The following is a 19,279-nucleotide window of genomic DNA, read 5'->3' as shown; positions in this document are numbered from 1 at the left end:
AAAATTCAATTGAAGCCTTTATTTACTGAAGGGAATGGAAGGAAGGAAGGAAGGAAGGAAGGAAGGAAGGAAGGAAGGAAGGAAGGAAGGAAGGAAGGAAGGAAGGAAAGAAAGAAAGAAAGAAAGAAAGAAAGAAAGAAAGAAAGAAAGAAAGAAAGAAAGAAAGAAAGAAAGGAAGGAAGAAAAGAAGCCAATTCCCAGTTCACAAGAGCGCTTGAAATATTTTTAATGTTTTAGTAGAGAAGTTTCAATTCAATTTTTGAGCTGCTATTCAAAGGAAAACTCAGTGATAGAACTAAAATTTCCAGGTGCTTTATTAAAAGACTAACGTTTATATGCTTACACTGATTAGGGTTATTCTAAATTTTTTCACTCATTTCTCAGAACTTAGTACTTATGTACTTTATGCCCCATAGCCATTGATTGCCCTTCAAAAACCAAGGTAAAAATTATCAGAATGCCCTCAATAAAGGTAATTATAATTCTCTGCCCTTCTCTGCAAGGGAGAAAAAAAAAGGTACCTGTACAGAAATTAACACAAAATTTGGTACATAAATTTAAGAAATCCATCTATCTTAGCAAATTCTAACATCACGATATATTTTTTAAAGGTTGTAATTTTATGTGGTTGGTGGATATGGTTTTGCTTCTTGTTCTGTGCAGTTCTCAGAGCCTCCCTCTTCTCTCAGAGCCTCTTTCCTGCAGGAAACATTTCATGCGGTTTGAGAGGGAACCCCTCGACCCCCACCTAAAGCTTTGTGCACAGGAGCCAGCCCGCCCCCGACTACAGGAACGGTCACAGATGCTTCCAGGCCTAATCAGGACACACAGAATCTCCCAGGACTATTCTCCCAGGGCCAGCCCAGAAAAGTGCATCTTTGCACAAGGACTAAACAAGAAAAAAGTGTCTGGGGGCTGCTGGGGGCCACCTTCCTCATCAAGTAGTAGCACCTCCATATAGAATAAAGTCAAGTAGAAATCAGCAGGGTCAAGATTTGAGAAGACTTAAAAAGAAACAGTTCTGATTACAGGTCTATACTTGGGAACTATTCACCTCAAGCCAGTGCCCCTGTATTTGCCACCATATGAGCCATACAATTTCCTGTGGTTTACTCTGCTCCTATAATCAATCTATAAAAACCATAAAATCCAGACTGATCAACATATGAAACCCAAGGTAACCCATGTGACAATCTCTTTGGGCCTCAGTTTTTAAACAAGAGAATGATAGGACTGCATTAGAAATGTTAGACTAGATATTCTCTAGGCCTGCCCCCTTGCTGTATAATTTTATTCTGTCAGTTGGAATTCTTGTCAACTAAATGTATGAGTGTCTGATTTTAGGCAGTAAAAGGTGCCAGCATATTTTTTGTAAGTCCAGAATACTTTTAGAAAATTTTGCCAATTAACGGTTATTCATTTCTGATTTGAAATCTCTCTAACTGGGCCAAAATCTGTTTTTAAAAGCTCTTCACAGAAAAAGTTGAAGAATTATTTAAAACATAAACATTTTGTGGCAGCGCTTATGATTCTGTTACAACAAATCAGGTTACTCTTCTCAAATTCAATAACTGAATCTCACCAGCAGTCACAGTTACAGACTTAAGACTTCATGCAGGACAGCACAAACCATTTGCAGAAATGTATTTCTTATTGAAATGTCATTTTATTAAATGTTTTCTGAATTCAATTTTGATCTCTGGTTAGATCTCAAATTTGCATCTCCTTAGAAATGGTAAACAAGTATGATACAACATTCCAATATAACTGAAAAACTGTGTGATATAAAATGAAAGTATACCCTAATTTGAAATAATTAAAGCCTTTCTATGACTAGTCTGAGTCTGCAGAGATGTTACAAATAAGCGTTCTAAAATTGTTCTTCTCCATAAAATTCTCTCTTTTATCCAGGACTGTTTCTAGAATTCTCAGAACACAGTGAACACTAACTATTGATTGGGAGACAGGAGAAGGTGGGGGAGGGATGGCTGGAAAGGGAGCAGCGGGGGAGGAGGGGTGAGGTGGTACAGGGGGGTGAAAAAGGAGGTAAAGTGAGATACTACAAGACCAAGGAGGAGAGGCAGAAAGGAGCGAGACGCAGAAGGAAGAGCTGAATGGAGAAGAACCTGAGGGAGGGACAGCCCCCTGAGAGACCGGGGGGCCGGCTGGGCCTGGGGAGGGGGACACGCAGGCAGCATCACAAGAGCCTGAGGAGGTGCCCTCGGAAGAGCTGGGGGGAGGGGCAGAGAAAGACCGGGAGGAAGAGGGGATGGAGACAGGAAGTGGAGAAGGAAAAGGGCAGGTGAAGAAGAATGGGAAGCAGGAAGGCGAAGGAGGGAAGAAAAACAATGGCTAACAGAGAACGAAGATAACCTCCTGAGTATTGATCATTTCTGAAACTTACAAATCACTCTGCATATAAATACTATTTAAAAATTTAATATTCTTGCTTAACTCCAATGAAAATATTCTATATTTCATTACAATTCATATAATACATTTACATGTATCTGGATACACGATCAACAAGTGGATAAAAATAGGCGTTATTACCTCACATTTTTATTACATACTTTTTTAATGCTTCATCTTTTAAATTTAGAAGCATGAGACAGGTACCTCAATTTCAAAGAATTTACTTGCTGAGCACCAATAAATATCTTCAGTGGCTAAATGACACACCTTCCCCGACCAGAGCAATACTAAGTTTTCTATGCCCTTTTGCAGCAAATCGCGATGAAAAATATTACCATTTCCTGGGATGCTGCTGCTAGAGCTTTAGTTCTTTCTCCTCTGGTTATTCCCCTTTGCTAAGTGTGCATGTCTGGCAGAACTTCTCCCGTCCTTCCTATCATCTTTGTTTCTGGGTGCCACTTTACCAGAAACATCCTTGATATGTGTTGATTTCTTCCTATCTTCCTTGGTTTTAGTACCTTTATCTAGTCCCACTTTCTCCTTTTCTTTGTCCTTTTTACCCCTGGGAGACTCTTTCCTGGAAACATCTGCTTCCGCAATTTTCTTATCCTTCCGGTCATCCTCTTTTTCTTTCTTCCCCCTTTTTCTCTCTTCATGCTTACTTTCCCTTCTTGACTCAAGCTTCTCTTTTTCCTTCTTGAGCTCTTCTTTAGTGAGTTCTTTAACTTTCGGGTTTTCCAATTCAAGGGAAAAATGTTTATTGACATCATCTCTTAAATCATAGACAGCAACTTAGTGCAAAAATATTTTTTTCTATCTCCCCACACACATGAAACGATCATTCAAAAAGTAACTTTCATCCACTAGTTTTAAGTTGGCTAAAAACAGATGCAAACCTCTATCAAGTATCAGCTATAAAAGAAATGCTAGAAACTTGCCATCACTTTTCCAGCTTGCACTACAGCATGATTTGTCTCAGAACAAGGTTAACATGCAATATTAATAAAATGAGTCCACCCAAACGGCAGCACTTTACACAGAGTGTGAACAACCCACATGTCACAGCTATGACAACATAATTAAAGGAACACTGACCATGCAGGAACAAATTTTCTATAACTTGCAAGTATTTGTACAAAGATAATTTAAAACTCAGCTCTAACAAAAAAATTATGTCCTAAAAAATGCTTGTGCTTGCATTCCTTGGAAACAAATATAATGCATAAATGAAAAGTTAAATATCATTTAATTTTCTCAGTTTAGAAAAATACACTTTCCACATGAGCACGAAATTTTAAGTTTGTCATCTATAGTGTCTAAAATGGCAAGGAGAACTTCTTTTCTGCTTCTATTCGACATTATGAAATCAGTATTCCTTTAAGTATATTTCCTGTTATTTTATGCTGAGCCACTCCAAGCCAACTTCTATGCTGTCCATGCTCACACAATTAAATGGAATATATGGGTGATTCCAAATTATGCATGAGGTGCTGCCTTCAACTTGCTTTAAATAAAGTTTAACAGTGCTGCTAGCAAAAACTTTGAATTTCACCCGCTTGATCTCTCATTAACGAATCATAAAAGAAGCAAGGTGTTTACTGTATAATATAGCATTTAAGCAGAAACAAAAAAGAGAAAGATTTCTTTAATATAATAAAACGTGGGAGGTGTTTCTGCCCATCAGAATCACGTAAAACTCACATAGGACAAAATGTTATTCAATTCTTCCTGACAATTTTATTAAAACCTTGTAAAAATACAGAATAGAATTCATAAATCATCAACCATCCTCCGAGTCCTCGTTCCCCTTCAGAGAAACACAGATAAGGCCACTGCAGGAGCAGCAAGCTGGCGCAATGCCGGCATGTCTGACTCTGCACACAGCTTCTAAAACATGAAATCTGTAATGCTGAATTTGCCTCTAGATCAAGGAGTCAAATTACACTTTATTGGCCATTTATTTCATAAGAATAAAATGGTAAAAAATTCTGTTTTTCTTCCCGGGAATTATTCAGGTGGGATATCAAAGTCAAAACATTAAAATTTCCTAATCTTAAAATTAAAATACAAATCACAAAACCTAGTAAATCACATAGTAAAAGTCTCACCTGTTAATGTTTCGCCAAAATAAAACTACACACAACATGCCAAGCGCTTGAACACAAAAGACTACGACGAGTTTATAAAGAAAAGCATGCACTTTCCCCCTGCCCCTCTCCCTAGAGGACAGAAATATGTACAAGTGAACAAGAAAAACCACGGGGATATAAAATAAGGCCACAATAATAGCTGTTAGCCTGTACAGAAGGGTTGACAGGTATAACAATTTTTAATGAATCAAAATGTCAAACACAGCAAATCCTCTACCTCATAATGCAGTGTTCCAGATTATAAATCTAAGTTTTCATTTTACTGAAAACTACAAGTTTGGTCACACTAGCTTGTACTGTGCTCTAAGACAGCATCATCAGAGCTTTTGGAAAAACAAAATCAATCACTGATGAACTCATCTTTGTGTCCAACAGTGACTAAAAAATTCATCATCACTGATGAACTCATCTTTATGTCCAACAGTAACCAAAAAATTCAGACTAAGAAAGGCTTTTAGAAGGTAGATAGGATGTGTATACTGTAAATGTAACATGTGTAATTTAAATACTGAGAAAATAATGAATGTTGATAATATGAAAAGGAAATGACTTAAAAGTATAGGCCTGAGGCAGAAAATTCTTTAATGAAATCTTGATAAAACTACTTACAACCAAAGGTGCACCCAAAACCAAAACACAATAATGTTTAGCATTAGTAGCTGCATCTACAAAACATATCTATAAACTGTCATGCATTTTCAAGCATTAAACTTGATTCACTCAAGGCTAATTTGAAAAACAGAAAATACCTTTAGCCTTGGTTTTTCTCTTGGCTACCCCACCAGGTCCTTCTGTTGGTATTTACAGGATGAAAATAGTTACAAACAGAAAATATTAAGGTAATTAAAAAATAAGTATCTATAAAATAGTTTAAATTGACGCATCTACTGAACAAATTTAATTAAATTCACCAATAAAAAATACACTCCTTCAGCATACAAATATCTATCATTTATACATCATTTCAGAACCTTATTTTCACTATCTATAAGTGAAAAACACATTTACCAAAAAAATCATTGATTTTATCAGCTTCACAACCTGCCTTAGATCTGAAAGAACTGTTGGCTTTAGAGATGTCTAATTACCACAGGAAATGGCATTTCCCTCTCAGTGGTACCTGGATGTCAGTGGACTTCTGCTTGGACACAGGTGATCAATTACCAGCACTAGGGGTAAAAGGACCTGGGGACCTTACTTCCTAACTTCCCTTACTGCCACTCAAAAGAAGGATCGCATAATTTGACAGAATTTTACTCTTTACTGTCTGAATAATTATGGCTTTTCTCCCATAGTTTCAAACTTTCTTTATAAAAAATTACATAAAAAATTATATTATTATGGAGCTATATATTAACTCTTTTACTCTCCATCTAAAAACTTTGCAGGGCTTTCTATTTCCTCTCTAGGCATATGAAAGTTCTGATAGTGGGTGTATTTGTAACCTTCTAACACATGTCAGCACCATATACACCTCTCCGTACACTTATTCCAACCAGCCTGTACTTGGCATCCCAGCCAACTGATGTTCCCAATTCTATCTCCTGGTCCCATAAATGTTACTTTACACTCATGCATCAACAAACTTTCCCAAGTGGCATTCCCGGTTGCCGATCCATTTCCTGGGTACACAAGGGCAGGAGGTATGGTGATTCCTGCCCGTCCCCGGTGGAGTCAGCACCATGCACAACCCGTCACTCTACAGCTAAGGTCTGAAGTGTTGTCCTGAGAAAGCCCCTAAGTCCTTTCACACATATTCCTGCTGGAAACCGTGAAACCCCACCTACATGTTTCTCAAAACCATAATCACACTCCCATGTCCAGTATGAGGTGTTTCTACTCCTATCCTGTCACACAGCTCGAATCACCCTCCACTCCTAAATCCCTTCCTCCTTCTCTGTTCATGGCAATTTGTTTCCATCAAATGAGACAGTCCATTTGAGAATGGCAATTTATTTTGGTTGAGATATCACCATTGTCATTCTGGAAAAAAAAAAGTAGTATATCTTACCAATGACCGCATTAAAAACAGAAACGTGAATTAACAGTTCCACGTGGCTATCTGTATCTGTCCAGTTACTGGACATGCACACACAGCCAAAACCAGTGTGGGTCTGACAACTATTTTTCACAGACAAAGCCCAATTCCTTCCTAAACTCTAGCAAAAACAGCATAACACCTTGTAATACCGAATGCTATCTTGGATCTCTCCCCAATAAAGTTTATTTAGGTAAAATATCTAACATTCTTGTAATGACAACTTTTAAATACATGGGTATTAGCCAATGTGCAAAAGAAATCAGCATAATGCATTAAAATACACTTTTAATGATGCTAATGTCCCCTACCGATTCCTGCATGTTCTTGACTGGCAAGGCCTGAATTTTCCCTTAAAAAACAGAATGGCAGGAATCAGACCATCCCCCTTTCCCTCCACTATTATGATATAGTCGAAAGAGCTACACTGATGAAAAGGCTAGAGTTAACTTTGGTCATAAATAAGCCAAAATATCAGATCAACATCAGATTAGCTGATTAGACACAGGAAAATAAAAGTACTTGATTTAAAACTTTTCCAGTTTGGGTGTAAATCCCCACAGTGATACAAATTAACCATGTGCCACTGTACTATAGAGAATTCCAAAGTATAAACTTCGGCTGTCTTTTCTGAACTTAAAGAACATGTTCAATCATTTTTCAATATTTTTGAGATGACAAACACTGAACTAATAACTTAAACCACAATCATCGCATTCAGTCTCTGAAGGAAAGAGTATAAACATGAAAAAAAAGCACAGCACTTGGAAAACAGAAGGTAACACGGGAGCCCTAAGTAACATAGAAAGAGTGGAGAGTTGAGAAAATGCAGGGAATGAATGAATGGATGTATGAATGGACGTATGAATAAATCAATGGAAAATGCAGGGTTCTAAAAGTCAACGTAGCAGTTGTAGGAAGGAAGGCATGAGCAAAAGTTTAGGGTAAGAACACTGCTGAATTCTGTCAGTTAGTAACTGTCCCCGTAAGGTTCCTCAGCTTACAGTTTTACAAGGAGTACAAGAGACGGTCACGTTACAATGAGAAAACAGGTAGAAAGCAAGGTGAGCAAAACCGCAGGGTTACTCATCACGGCCTCTCTGCCCTCCTTAGAGTTTCCCAAGATTCTCAGGGGGCAGAAAAGGAGTAAGAGTTTGAAGAATGTGATCTGTATTCGTGGGTTTTGAGGGCTAGAGGAAACAAACGCATGTCTACAGGGCAGCGGTCCCCAACCTTTTTGGCACCAGAGACCGGTTTTGTGGAAGACAATGTTTCCACAGATCTGGGTGGGGTGGGGGAGGATGGGGATGGTGCAGGTGGTAATGTGAGCGATGGGGAATGATGGGGAGTGATGAGGGCAGCAGATGAAGCTTTGCTCGCTTGCCCGCTGCTCATCTCCTGCTGTGAGGCCCGGCTCCTAACAGGCTGTGGACCCGTACCAGTCCATGGACCGTCACCGGCCTGCAGCCCAGAAGTTTGGGGACCCTGCTAAGGGGAAAGAAACCGAGTCAGCGAGAGAGAAAGGAGGAGGCCAGAAGTAGGAGATGCAGACACAGGGCAAAGGTCAGCTTCTGAGAAAACAACCAAGGAGAGGAAACAGCTATTTGAAAAACTTCTCAGAATAAAGAAATGCTGCACAGCATAGAGAAAGGAGAAGGATAGTGGAACCCAGGCCACTAGAATGTGGCTGTGGTCAAAGAGAATGGCAAAAAAAAAAAAAGGAAGAAAGAAAGAAAGGAATCACCATGTTGCTTACTTTTTCTGCCCTGTATGTTTATTCTGTTTATTCTGATGGTTTAAGGTAATTATTGTTAATAGCTTGGTTGATTTTCTGGGAATCTGTATACAAAAATTTGAAAAAAGCAGGTCTCATTATACCTCCCTGAGAGCCTGAGGGAGTTGCCTAAAGGTAATCAACATTATTTTGGCAACTGCCTCAGAGCCACGATCCCACACGCATTTTCAAAGTGAAATGTTCTGTGTGAAATTAAAACGCTGAATCATGAGGCCAATGGTTGGACCTGCGGTTCCACCACAATCTTAGGAAACTGGCTCCGTTACAGAAACCCAGGCTTTCAGGGAGCTGGGCGCAGAACTGGTCAGCCGGGTATCATGTCATACTTGGTCATCCCAGTCACTCCCACCGTCCCTGCTGAGACTACTGAGCCACTCTGAGCCTCAGTTTTGAATCTTCCTCCTGCTGGTACCAAGCAACATAGTTTACCACAATGCCGACTATAGATGAGGCCCCAAATGCCTAAGGGAAGATTCTGTGAGCTAGGCAGACTGCTGCTCTAGAACCTAAGTCTAATCTTGGAAAAATACAAGTCAAGACACTACACCAATTTCCTTTTTATTTTTAAATAGATGTAACAATATTATCACAAACATTTTTGAAAAAAGGAAGCTATGAACCTTCCAACCCTCAGGGATAAGGGAAGATCAGAACATCAGAGAACTGAAAGACTAAAAGCTTAAGAAGGGATTACATCCAGAGACTGCGCGTTTGAATAAAAATAAAATGAAGACACAATTGCAAATGAGATCGCAGAAAGACCACCTGAAGACCTCTGCTAGCATAGGTCGGTTTACTGTAATATGAACATCAAAGTGTCATTTTTCTTGGAAAAAAATACATCCAATTATTTTTTCACTAAAAAATGCATCCAATAAGTGAATAACTTTCACTTATTTTCACTTATTTACTGTTTAAAAAAAAAATCAGCATTTTATTATGCAATGGGTAAATCCTGACATTCTCATTCTCCAAGTCTAAGCCCAGCAAATATTTAATAAATACCCTCTGTTGGGCTCAGCCTTGAAGAGGGATTCAAATGCAGCCTAACCTGACTCCCAACTTCAAAAAGTTCACAATTTAGTTAATATCTACTCCTGTGTATTACAGGGTTATCTCAACAAATAACAGAGGCAGAGAATTCAACATACTATTCCAACAGTTGACTTGTGATAATAAAGTCTGTATCACTGCACTTGATAAAAGTGCTCCAAACATGCAGGCTGATCACAGAAATTTCCACAGTCCCAAACACAGAAAACGCCTTACTTGTTTTACAGACCAGGATCTGATTTAGAAAGCATCACTGTGCATCAATCCCCAAAAGGTGTAACTGCCAGGTGTTCAAATTCATAACTGTCTACGCTTCTATCTGCTTTTACTAATTCTCCAAAGTCATAAACATCAGGACAGACAAGGAAATATTTTGTGCCATCTAGCTAACTGTAAATGAAAACAAATCAGAATTTAAGCAGAGAAAACAGTTTTTCATACATGTCTGGATACAGCTCTGTGAGACAGGGAGGTAATTTCTAGAACAAAGAATCAAGTACAAGATGAGAAAGCAGGATGTCCCCCTGCATTCCATTATATCCGAGGCATCTGCGTGATGCAGTGGGCCGGCAGCTGGACCTCAGGGATTTAATAAGATTGGCACCCAGAAGATGCTTCTCCAACTGACTTACACTCCACCCCTCACGTCCCAGGGGAAATAAGGGCTGAAAGAAACTAAAGCGCAGAAAAGAAGTCCCCTGAGTGCCACTTCCTTGTTTTTGTACCAAATTCCAGAGAACCCGGTGCCTTTTCAACTGGACAACGCAGTTTCATCTGAGGAAGGGCAGCTCGGAGGAGAGAGGCCATCTGAACTCAGAGCACATCCCTCAAAGTGCTTTTGCTTGTTTCAAACTGGAAACATAGAGCAAATATAGTACCATGTAAAATTCCGTCAGCATAAATAAACATTCGAATGTACAGATTACATTTTTGCCTTTTTAACTAAGTTCCTAAGCTTAAAAGACAAAAGCTAGGAAAATATTTCTATGGTCAAACAGAATATTACACACTAAATCCTTAGAAGACTAAAAATCATTGCACATATAATAAATAAAATGTAAGCTAAGCAATTTGCATCAGCTTCAAAGTATTCTATGCCAGTTTTGCAAACAACTTTATTTTCTCACCAGCGTAAGCCTTAAGCACAGTTGAAGGCAGTCACAGAAGTCAGGGGTTCACCAGCTACCTGGATTTTACCTTCATCAGAGGCTTTTCAAAGGGGCTGATCAGAGAGGGGTACCAAAGAAATGGCAAAATATTATCTCAATTCTTATTTTTCACTTACAAGAATACAGCATAATTAATTTCTGTACATAAAATGTGCATTAGTATCATGACAAAAAAAAAAAGCAGAGCCTGATGAGAAATTAATGATTCCAAACATTTTTAACACACAAATTTCATTATTTACTTCTCATAAACTGATCAAACATCTTCTAGAGTTAGTAGCAATGAAGCGTGAAGAAACAAGACTGCCTTAAAAAATCCATCTCAGACATTCGGCTAAGGGAATTTCTCCGAGAGCAAGGCCTAAGACTGCTTTTGAATTTAAATCTAATGAACAATACTCAAGTTCAAAGTGAAAGACATGACAGGAATGGGTAAAGACGGCATACACTTTCAAAAAGAACATTCTTAAATCTTACTCATTTGTTCCAAAATAGTAACATTCCAAAATCAGAAGATTTTGACTGTCAGAAATATTCACAGAAGGAAACATATTCCCTGAATAACTGGCAAAAGACCAACGAGGGTTATAATAGTCATTTAAGCGTAAGGACTGTCCAATGTGCAATACACTTTAACAGTTTCCAAAAGGAGCCACTGAACAATGCTTTTTTAAAATAAGATTAGCAAATTGGACAGTCTTCCCGACACATGTAAATGCTGAGTCGGGGGGAGGTGGCTGTGCTCCCAGGGTTCCGATTGAGACTTTTACTCTCAGGCTCTCCTTTTGATAGCCTACAAGAGTGATTTCTACAAAAGAAACTATATTTGTCATATTCCCTTCTGAAAAAAATGGGTGAATAATCCACTTTCTGAAAGCAACTTGATTAAATGGGAAAAAATAAGAATAAATATTTGGAAAGTAGAAATCTATCATAGTTAAATGAAATGTTTAAAAAATGCAGATATTTTCCAATTTTCAAGCTCTACAAAGAACCAAAGCTAACCTAAATTTCACAGAGGTTCAAACATGAGCCAAAAGGGTAAAAGAAACCAAAAGTCTTGGGTCTTATCACTCGTAAGCTGTATGAGGTTTGTTTGAGGTGGGAAGTGAATGACATCTCACCTTAAGAAACACATGTTACATTATGTCTAATATAATTCCTTTTACTGTCACTGAAGCAAACTCATTTTAAATGAATTGATTCAAAAGTGTTTTCAAGGTTTTCTAATGGCAAAAAGTGATTTGCCTAAAAAGAATGACCACTTTAATAAATTTAATTTACAAATATAAAAATCATATGATACCTAAGCCAAACTTGGTGGCCAATTAATAAGGTAATACAGGAAAAAAATGGAAAAAGACCATTATTTAGGATGAATAATTTTAATATGTACAACATTATTTAAGATACATATTCACATTTTCCTTCCTATGTAATATGCCTCCTTTAAAAAAAATACAAATTACCTTCTCTCGATGTCTATTTGGAAATGAAATTAAAAATAAATTTTGCTTTCATAGACAGGAAGATTCAGACACACTACTACCTGAATACAGTAACTGAACTACCCCAAGGCAAAAACATGGGGTTATTTTCAAATTATTTTAAAAGCACCATTAATACAGAATTTTACACTGAAATTTGTATTAACCTGTCTGACAAATCAACCTAAACAAATTACAATTTAAAAAAATCAGCTTTTTAAAGAACCATCATTTTACACATCATTCATGTTAAAGATCAACAGAGAAGCACTGAGTTTATGAATCATGCTAGCCATATTTTTATAATCAATTCCACTATAATCATCTTAATGAACAGCATGTTAGAAGGACAAGCAGCAAGGGTTAATCACAAAACAATTTGCTATTAAGTTTCTGAATTTAGTTCAGTGAGTACATGAGTTGAAACAAAACAATACAGAAACCAATTATACTACCAAGAACATCATTCTCAATGCACTTTGTGGATGACTAGGAGAACAAGGGGTACCGCTTTCCTCAGTAGGAAAGCCAAGCAAGGGACTAGCTAAGCGCTGTACTGGGGAAAAGATCACATAGTTGCCTTGTATTGTCTGATCACGACTGCCCCACTGCACATTAAGCCCTGGGTGAGCAAAGGAAGGAAAGGAAAAGGAGACTGCTTCGGGGGGTTCATGAGCCAGTGACTTCAGTCCCTGCATCAAAGTTACTGGTTATGTAAATCCAAGATGACGCAAGTCTTTCCCTGAACCCCTTCATTCTGTGACGTACCATCAACACCATCTGTGGTCTCGCTTTCTTCTTCTTCTTCTTCTAGCATTTCAAAAGGAGTCATTATATCATAGAGAAATGAGAGGAAACCATAAAACCAATCTGAACTTTCCTCTGCTAAAATATTAAGGACTTCCTCAAGAGAATCAATATTTTCATTACTGCCATCTTTGGTCAGGCCTACATAAGAATAAAGGAAGAGAGAAAGAGAAAATAAGGAGAGCAGTTAGGTGGAAAAAAGAAGTTTAGGAGGGGTGATCTCAAAAAGGATGTGCATCATGGTCAAGGAAGTTTACAGAAAAGATATTTTGGAAAATAAAGAAATGGGTTAAGATGCACACCTTACAATCAACTCTCAATCATATGGACTAAAGGAAAGGCAATTTGGCCAGTCCTCACCCTTCCTACCAGCCCCTCATCGGCTTTGCCTTTCTCTCATCAGAGAATCGAGAGCCCGAAAAACACAAACCTGTATCAGCCAAAATCTGACTGACCAACTTCAACGGGAAGAGTGAGTAGAAGTGGTATGAGAATAAAGACACTTCCGACAAGCCCCACAATTGCTCATTTAGCACCCAGATATTATCGAGAGTTGATTATACAAACATTTACATACATCAATAATATTCACTGAAAATAGAAACATTCATTTCCTCAAACTTTTCCATTCAGGAACTGGAGTTAGTTTAGGAAACTCTGGAATCAACATGACTAGCAGGGTAACTGTTTGGCCTCCATAGATGGGCACCAATGTGTTCAGACTACACCAGATAATCAACTTAAATTTTAACACCATAAAAGGTTAGCTTTATAACGCTCTGGTTACTGACTGGTCCTGTAATTCTGTCTAATAATAAGAGGCAGCTATCAATAACAATTCACTCAGCCTACCAGAATGGGATGTCATCAAGGCCAGTTACCCGCAATAGAAACATTCCAGAATGCTCTCCCTCTCGGCTTGTGAAATTAGCTTCTACTGCAAAGACCCCAGACCCCCACGATGGAAAGAAAGCAATGTACACATCGTTTTCAATCATTTGTTTTTTTCCTGTGATGAACTGGCTTTGGGTAAGACTCGTCTCTTGGGTCCAGTAGATATCAAAGTTCTAATACATCAAGATTCATAATTTTGAGGAGAGGGTTAAAAAATGGGCTGTAAGAAATGTGAACATCTATGATTTTAGAGCTTTTCAGATTATAACCACCTAATCTGGTATTCTGGCTTTGGCAACACATAATTTGTCCACACAACATAACTACCGGCAATCAAGATTGGCAGGTAAGGAATAATAATGACAACTAATTTAATGCTAAAGATTGTGACGAATCTTCCCTGCATTAGTCCACAGAAGAACTGCAACGCTCCATTCTTCCTGTATTTGGGGGAAACAAACCACAAACTGCAGTTGGTATTTAAATTATTTTTTGACCAACCGGGCATGTTTGTTCACTGAACTGAACAGTTGACAAGGGCTCTGAACAGAGACCAGTATTCCCACCCAAGCCTCTGTGGGAATAACACTGTTTCTTCTTCTTGTCCAAAAACTCTACAGCTGTATATTTAGAATACACACTTTTCTTTTTCTCCATTTTCCAATATAAGTACTTCCAAGTATTGACTATCAAATATAAAACTTGACCGCCCTTCAGCACGACAGGCTGAAGTACGCAACAAATATGCAAAAGTATTTGATTACTCTAATTAACCAACTACGCAACCTTTTTGTGGTTCTTAAGACAAAAGTACTGGGCCAAAGAGAAAAAGGAAATATGTTCTGGGTATAGGATTCCTTACCCCGTAAGAGAAGGCAGGGTGTGAGTGCCTCTGGGCAAGATGCAGCCCTCCCTTCCCTTCTGCTCACTCAGGCTTGTGTCAGTCTACAAACGTTTGTCAAGGCTCCAGGCACGGGCTTCCCTTCAGTTCTCCAGCCATAGCTGGTGCCAGTCACAGGACAAAAGGATAAGCATGCAATCCGCAGGTGGTGTTACTCTAAGAAAATGTTACTCAGTATTTAGTCCTCTTTCCTATCGATTTCCCTTGGGAAACAGTTTTCAAAGAATACATTTTGAGACAATGTAGCTTTCAATCATCTAAACCAAAGTCAAAGATACTTTGGCCACAGAAGTAGGAGCCTAGATAAACAAGACCAAGCTTAGAATATTTTCAAAGTTTATCATAAGGGCCACGGCCAGAAATAATAAAATTAATGATGACTGTTCATCTTGATTTACTGACATATTTCATTCTCTCTTTATATTTCGTAAGGAAAGCCAACTTTGAAATGTGAAAGAAATGTAAACATGAACGTGTACATTTCCTCAAATTGATCAAATTCAGATACATGCAAATTTAAGACTCCAGAAAGAAATACTAATGAGATAAATGCCAAACCTATGAAGTTCAGCATAACTCTTCCCGCACCTGCCAGGCCAAGCTCTCAGCTAATCTCTGACTTCCTCCTTTCACTCTTCCCCAGGGATTCCCTCTGCCTTAATCCAAAACCCTTACTCTTGAGCTGTTTCTCCAATGAGAACGTACCCCAGAGATCTGGCTCCCTTTGGGGTACACATTCACTGAATCTGCTCCCCCTGAGCGTACAGAGCCCAGCAACGCCTCTGAACCCCAAGAATTTCACCTGGTTCTCGCAACCACCCACCAGGAACAGAGGCACAACTCTGCTACAATAATCTCACAAACTAGAAAGAACTTCACTCGTAAAATTCCATTCCCGTCAAGGCTGTATTTCACACAGAGAATTCAAACGCTACAGAATAAGGTCAGAGGACAAACAGCTCACATTAGCTTCTTTCATCGTTACCAAAGCCACAAGCCGACTGTGAATTAGTATGTACACACAATAAAATATTTTATCTTAGCCTTTGTGCATTTGCTAGTCAAATTACCAAATGAACGCTCAGATTAACCAATTGGGTTCTATCTCCAAGTATACGATTCTCGTAAAAGGAACAAGTTACCATCTGCCCATACCACATATGTGGCTACTCGCAAATAGCAATGTTCTAAATTACAGTTAATTAACCTCTTAATGGTTGCTTAAAAATACTAAAGGGAATAAGCTTTTGAAATCTAAAATACTAAAACTCAAGTTATTAATGTAAGTTTGCAACAGAAATCAATGTGTGCATGCTATAGAAGTAACGTTTTAATTTTTAATAGCTGACATTTCCTGACAGACCAGATAGCTGATTTTAAACACCTCCCCCCTTAAAAAATCAACAAAATATAGCAGATAAGTAACATTATTTCTAAAAATGAGGAAACAGCCCATGTGAAGTTATTTTTAAAATAAAAAGCTTTGCTATTCAGAATCTATCCTTTAAAGAAAAGTAACAAAATGAAGTAATAAACCATTTATAGGCAAGCAAATTAGCATCATTCTGATATAAGTTCCATACAATTTTCTTTCTTACCCATGACCAGGATTATAGTCTTCTGAAAATTTACTATATTTATAGAAACCCAAATTTAGATACATAATGACAAAATTATATAGAAAATTCTATTATGGTTGAGACAGAAAAAGAAATTTCATGGGTGTAGGATGCTTGCACTGTTAAGTAGCAAATATAATTCTCACTGAGCAGTAACAAAAAAACATAAAGTCAAAATTAAGAAGTTTTATTACCTTTCATTGGTTACAGATGTAGTATCTCCCATTTTTTTCATATCCATAAAATATACACAAAATTGCATGTCTAGGAAGAATTTCTTTGTGCTATTATCCTATTAAGTCTAGTATGTAATACCTTGCCATATTTGTTTTATTCTAAAGACTTTAGCATAAAATGTTTTAATACATATTATGCTACCTACTAAAACAAAGGAAAGGATGCTGTTTAACTAGCAGAAATACATACCTCATTGGGCCAGATTATATAAAATTTGCATATTAAAATTAGCACCATCCTTTCTAATATATGACAGCATTTTAAAATTAAATGAAGGAATATCACATCTTTATTTATTATAAAAAAAATCTCAATGATAAAGACAGGCAACTCTACTGATAAAAGAGAAGGGTCCAAGACTTAAAAAAAATTCAAGAAACCTGGCCAAACACTACTACCTTATATTTTAATGTTACCTTTCAAATAGTCATAGGACATTTTAAAATGTTTACTACCACTATTTTATTTCAAAATGAATGTATGTAAGCCTTTAGAAATTCACACTTTCAAACGGACATGAATTATGTCAACTGATGCTAAAGAATGGTTGTAATTACCACATGTGAAAACAGACTAGGACATTATCTACATGATCAAATGTTAGGTTCAAAATATAAAGTGCTTTAAATCTAAAAACACATATGAAATTATATTACTTATTAAAAATATCTGTGCAGGAGCTATACACTTATTCTTTTGTAACAGTAAATTGAAATGTGAGAGTCTATAGAAAAATAATTAAGCCACTTAACATCTCAACAAGAATGAAATATATGACTTAAGTGGGAAAATATCTTCCATAAGATGAAAATGACTGGCATAGACATTATTAAAGCTAAAACATTATTTTGTTTCCAACATTTTACCACCATTAATTTAAAAAAAAAAATGTGTACTTGCCTAATAAAACTTTGGCATCATCCACATCAAAATCTCCATCACCATCAGCATCATAGATTCCCAGTTTTCCTACAAGAGGGGAAGAAAAGACAGATATGGGAACAAAAGGGGAAACAATTTTAAAGAGGTGTTACTACTTCTTACAGTCCTGCATATCAGCCATTAATGCTACCAATCAACGTAATCCTTTGCTCCTTTCATCCTGAAAAGCCGTGCTAAATGATAATCTCACTTAAAAATGAAGGCAGTTCACTTAGAGACTGAGATATTCACCTAACAAATCTAAGAAATATAACTGACATAATATTTTCTTTAAGGATTTAACAATACCCCAAGATTTAATCATTTCAGAATAATTTTTTTTTTAATTTTACTGCTAAAAATATTTCAGGTAAAATTTTCAACATATATAAGGAGTAATACGGATCCATTTCTAACAGTTACATGAAATTTAATGTTTCTAAAGTACAGGAGTTCCTCACACCATCAATATTCAAATCAAAAGAATAGCCACTGAGCCTCAAATAAAGACTATATATAATTAACATCAAGCATAAGTACTAAAAATAAGAGGATGATTAATTTTATGTTTTATAATAATGATTTACAACAGAAGTATCATGAATCAACCTTTTAAAAAAAAAGACTTCTGGAAATAAAGTATGTAAAACTGGCTTTTTGAAATTGCAAAGGAAAACTTACAGTTATCCTACTTAAAAACGTAATTAGCACCAGCCACCTACTACTAAGAAAAAAAATAAGGCTTAGAACAGACAAGCTGAGAATGTATTTTAACTTTATTATCTCAGAGTACTGTTATGTTCAGCATTTCAAATGAGTCATATACATTCAATTCCCTAAAAACATCCTAAAATCAACACAATTTATAACTCATCACTGGACAATGGCTGTGAAGAGACTTATTAATTTAACATTTTAAACAACAATATTTTAAATAGCAGTATTTTAAACCACATTCACAGATACAGCATCAGTACTAAAACACCAGTTGGTAGCACTGCCACCTTTAATAAAAAAATTAGTTAAAACATTGCACACCAGCAGGAAGAGCTTTGGGAACAGAGTTGTTATGAGCAATCTAGACCTTCCCAGAGCCCTTATTCTGCTTAGGAAATATTAACTTGCTATGCAGAAGTCTGCAAAGCACACACACATTGAAAATGATAATAATACTAATTGAGACATACGGAAATTATCATTTCTATAGCTAAGAAAATACAAGTGAAAAGCACTGGTCTGCAGTCAAGGCTACATAAAGCACAGAGTTCAAATGACATTAAAAAGATAGAAAATACTATACTTTTTGACAAATTTAAAAGGGAAAATTTGTCCTACCAATTACATTCTCTGATGCAGGTGATAACTAAAATAGTAGCCTAAGGATGAGGTTTTAGAGGCTAACACAAGTAGACTTAAAATGCATCTCCAATAGCCTACCTTGAAGTACCTCTGATAAGTTATAACGGAAGTCCTTTGCCTTGGCTGCATGCATGTAAAAACACGAAAATTGTTACTTGCACTTAAATGTACACATCTTTTAAATCTCTCCTTTTGTCTAATAGGCTTTTCTAAGCAACATTATCACTTTAAGTTAATAAAAGTACAGATGTATCCAGAAGTTTGTCTCCAAACTAAAATCCTTCCTCTATCACTCTGTCAATCTATTCAGAGACATTTTCCTCAAAGTAATGAAAATAAGAAGCTTTAACAAAAGGCAGATTACATGTAAGCGTGTTTTGTTATTCTTTGCCTTGTCCCCGCAAAAGATGGCTATAATCTCATAAGTAAAGCAA

General features: G+C 37.0%; 1 protein-coding gene across 7 annotated transcripts in view; it reads right to left on the bottom strand.

Annotated features, from left to right (window-relative positions):
• The window catches only part of ASPH (aspartate beta-hydroxylase), a 202,329-nt gene that overhangs the window by 147,093 nt on the left and 35,957 nt on the right, over positions 1-19,279 (bottom strand). Inside the window, exons 3-6 of one of the 7 annotated variants that reach the window (XM_057736093.1) lie at positions 18,924-18,968; positions 17,466-17,534; positions 5,315-5,356; positions 291-3,140 (exon numbers count right to left, since the gene is read on the bottom strand). In XM_057736093.1, the coding sequence (XP_057592076.1) occupies positions 2,779-3,140; positions 5,315-5,356; positions 17,466-17,534; positions 18,924-18,968 (518 nt within the window). In that variant the 3' untranslated portion in view covers positions 291-2,778. Of the gene's footprint in view, positions 1-290; positions 3,141-5,314; positions 5,357-11,989; positions 13,056-17,465; positions 17,535-18,923; positions 18,969-19,279 lie in introns of those variants that run through there. The other 6 variants (XM_057736089.1, XM_057736095.1, XM_057736096.1 and 3 more) reach the window with 6 other exon arrangements.

Source organism: Hippopotamus amphibius, chromosome 5 (genome assembly GCF_030028045.1).
Source record: "Hippopotamus amphibius kiboko isolate mHipAmp2 chromosome 5, mHipAmp2.hap2, whole genome shotgun sequence".
NCBI classification, from domain to species: domain Eukaryota; kingdom Metazoa; phylum Chordata; class Mammalia; order Artiodactyla; family Hippopotamidae; genus Hippopotamus; species Hippopotamus amphibius.
This window is presented reverse-complemented; position numbering and strand designations above follow the sequence as displayed.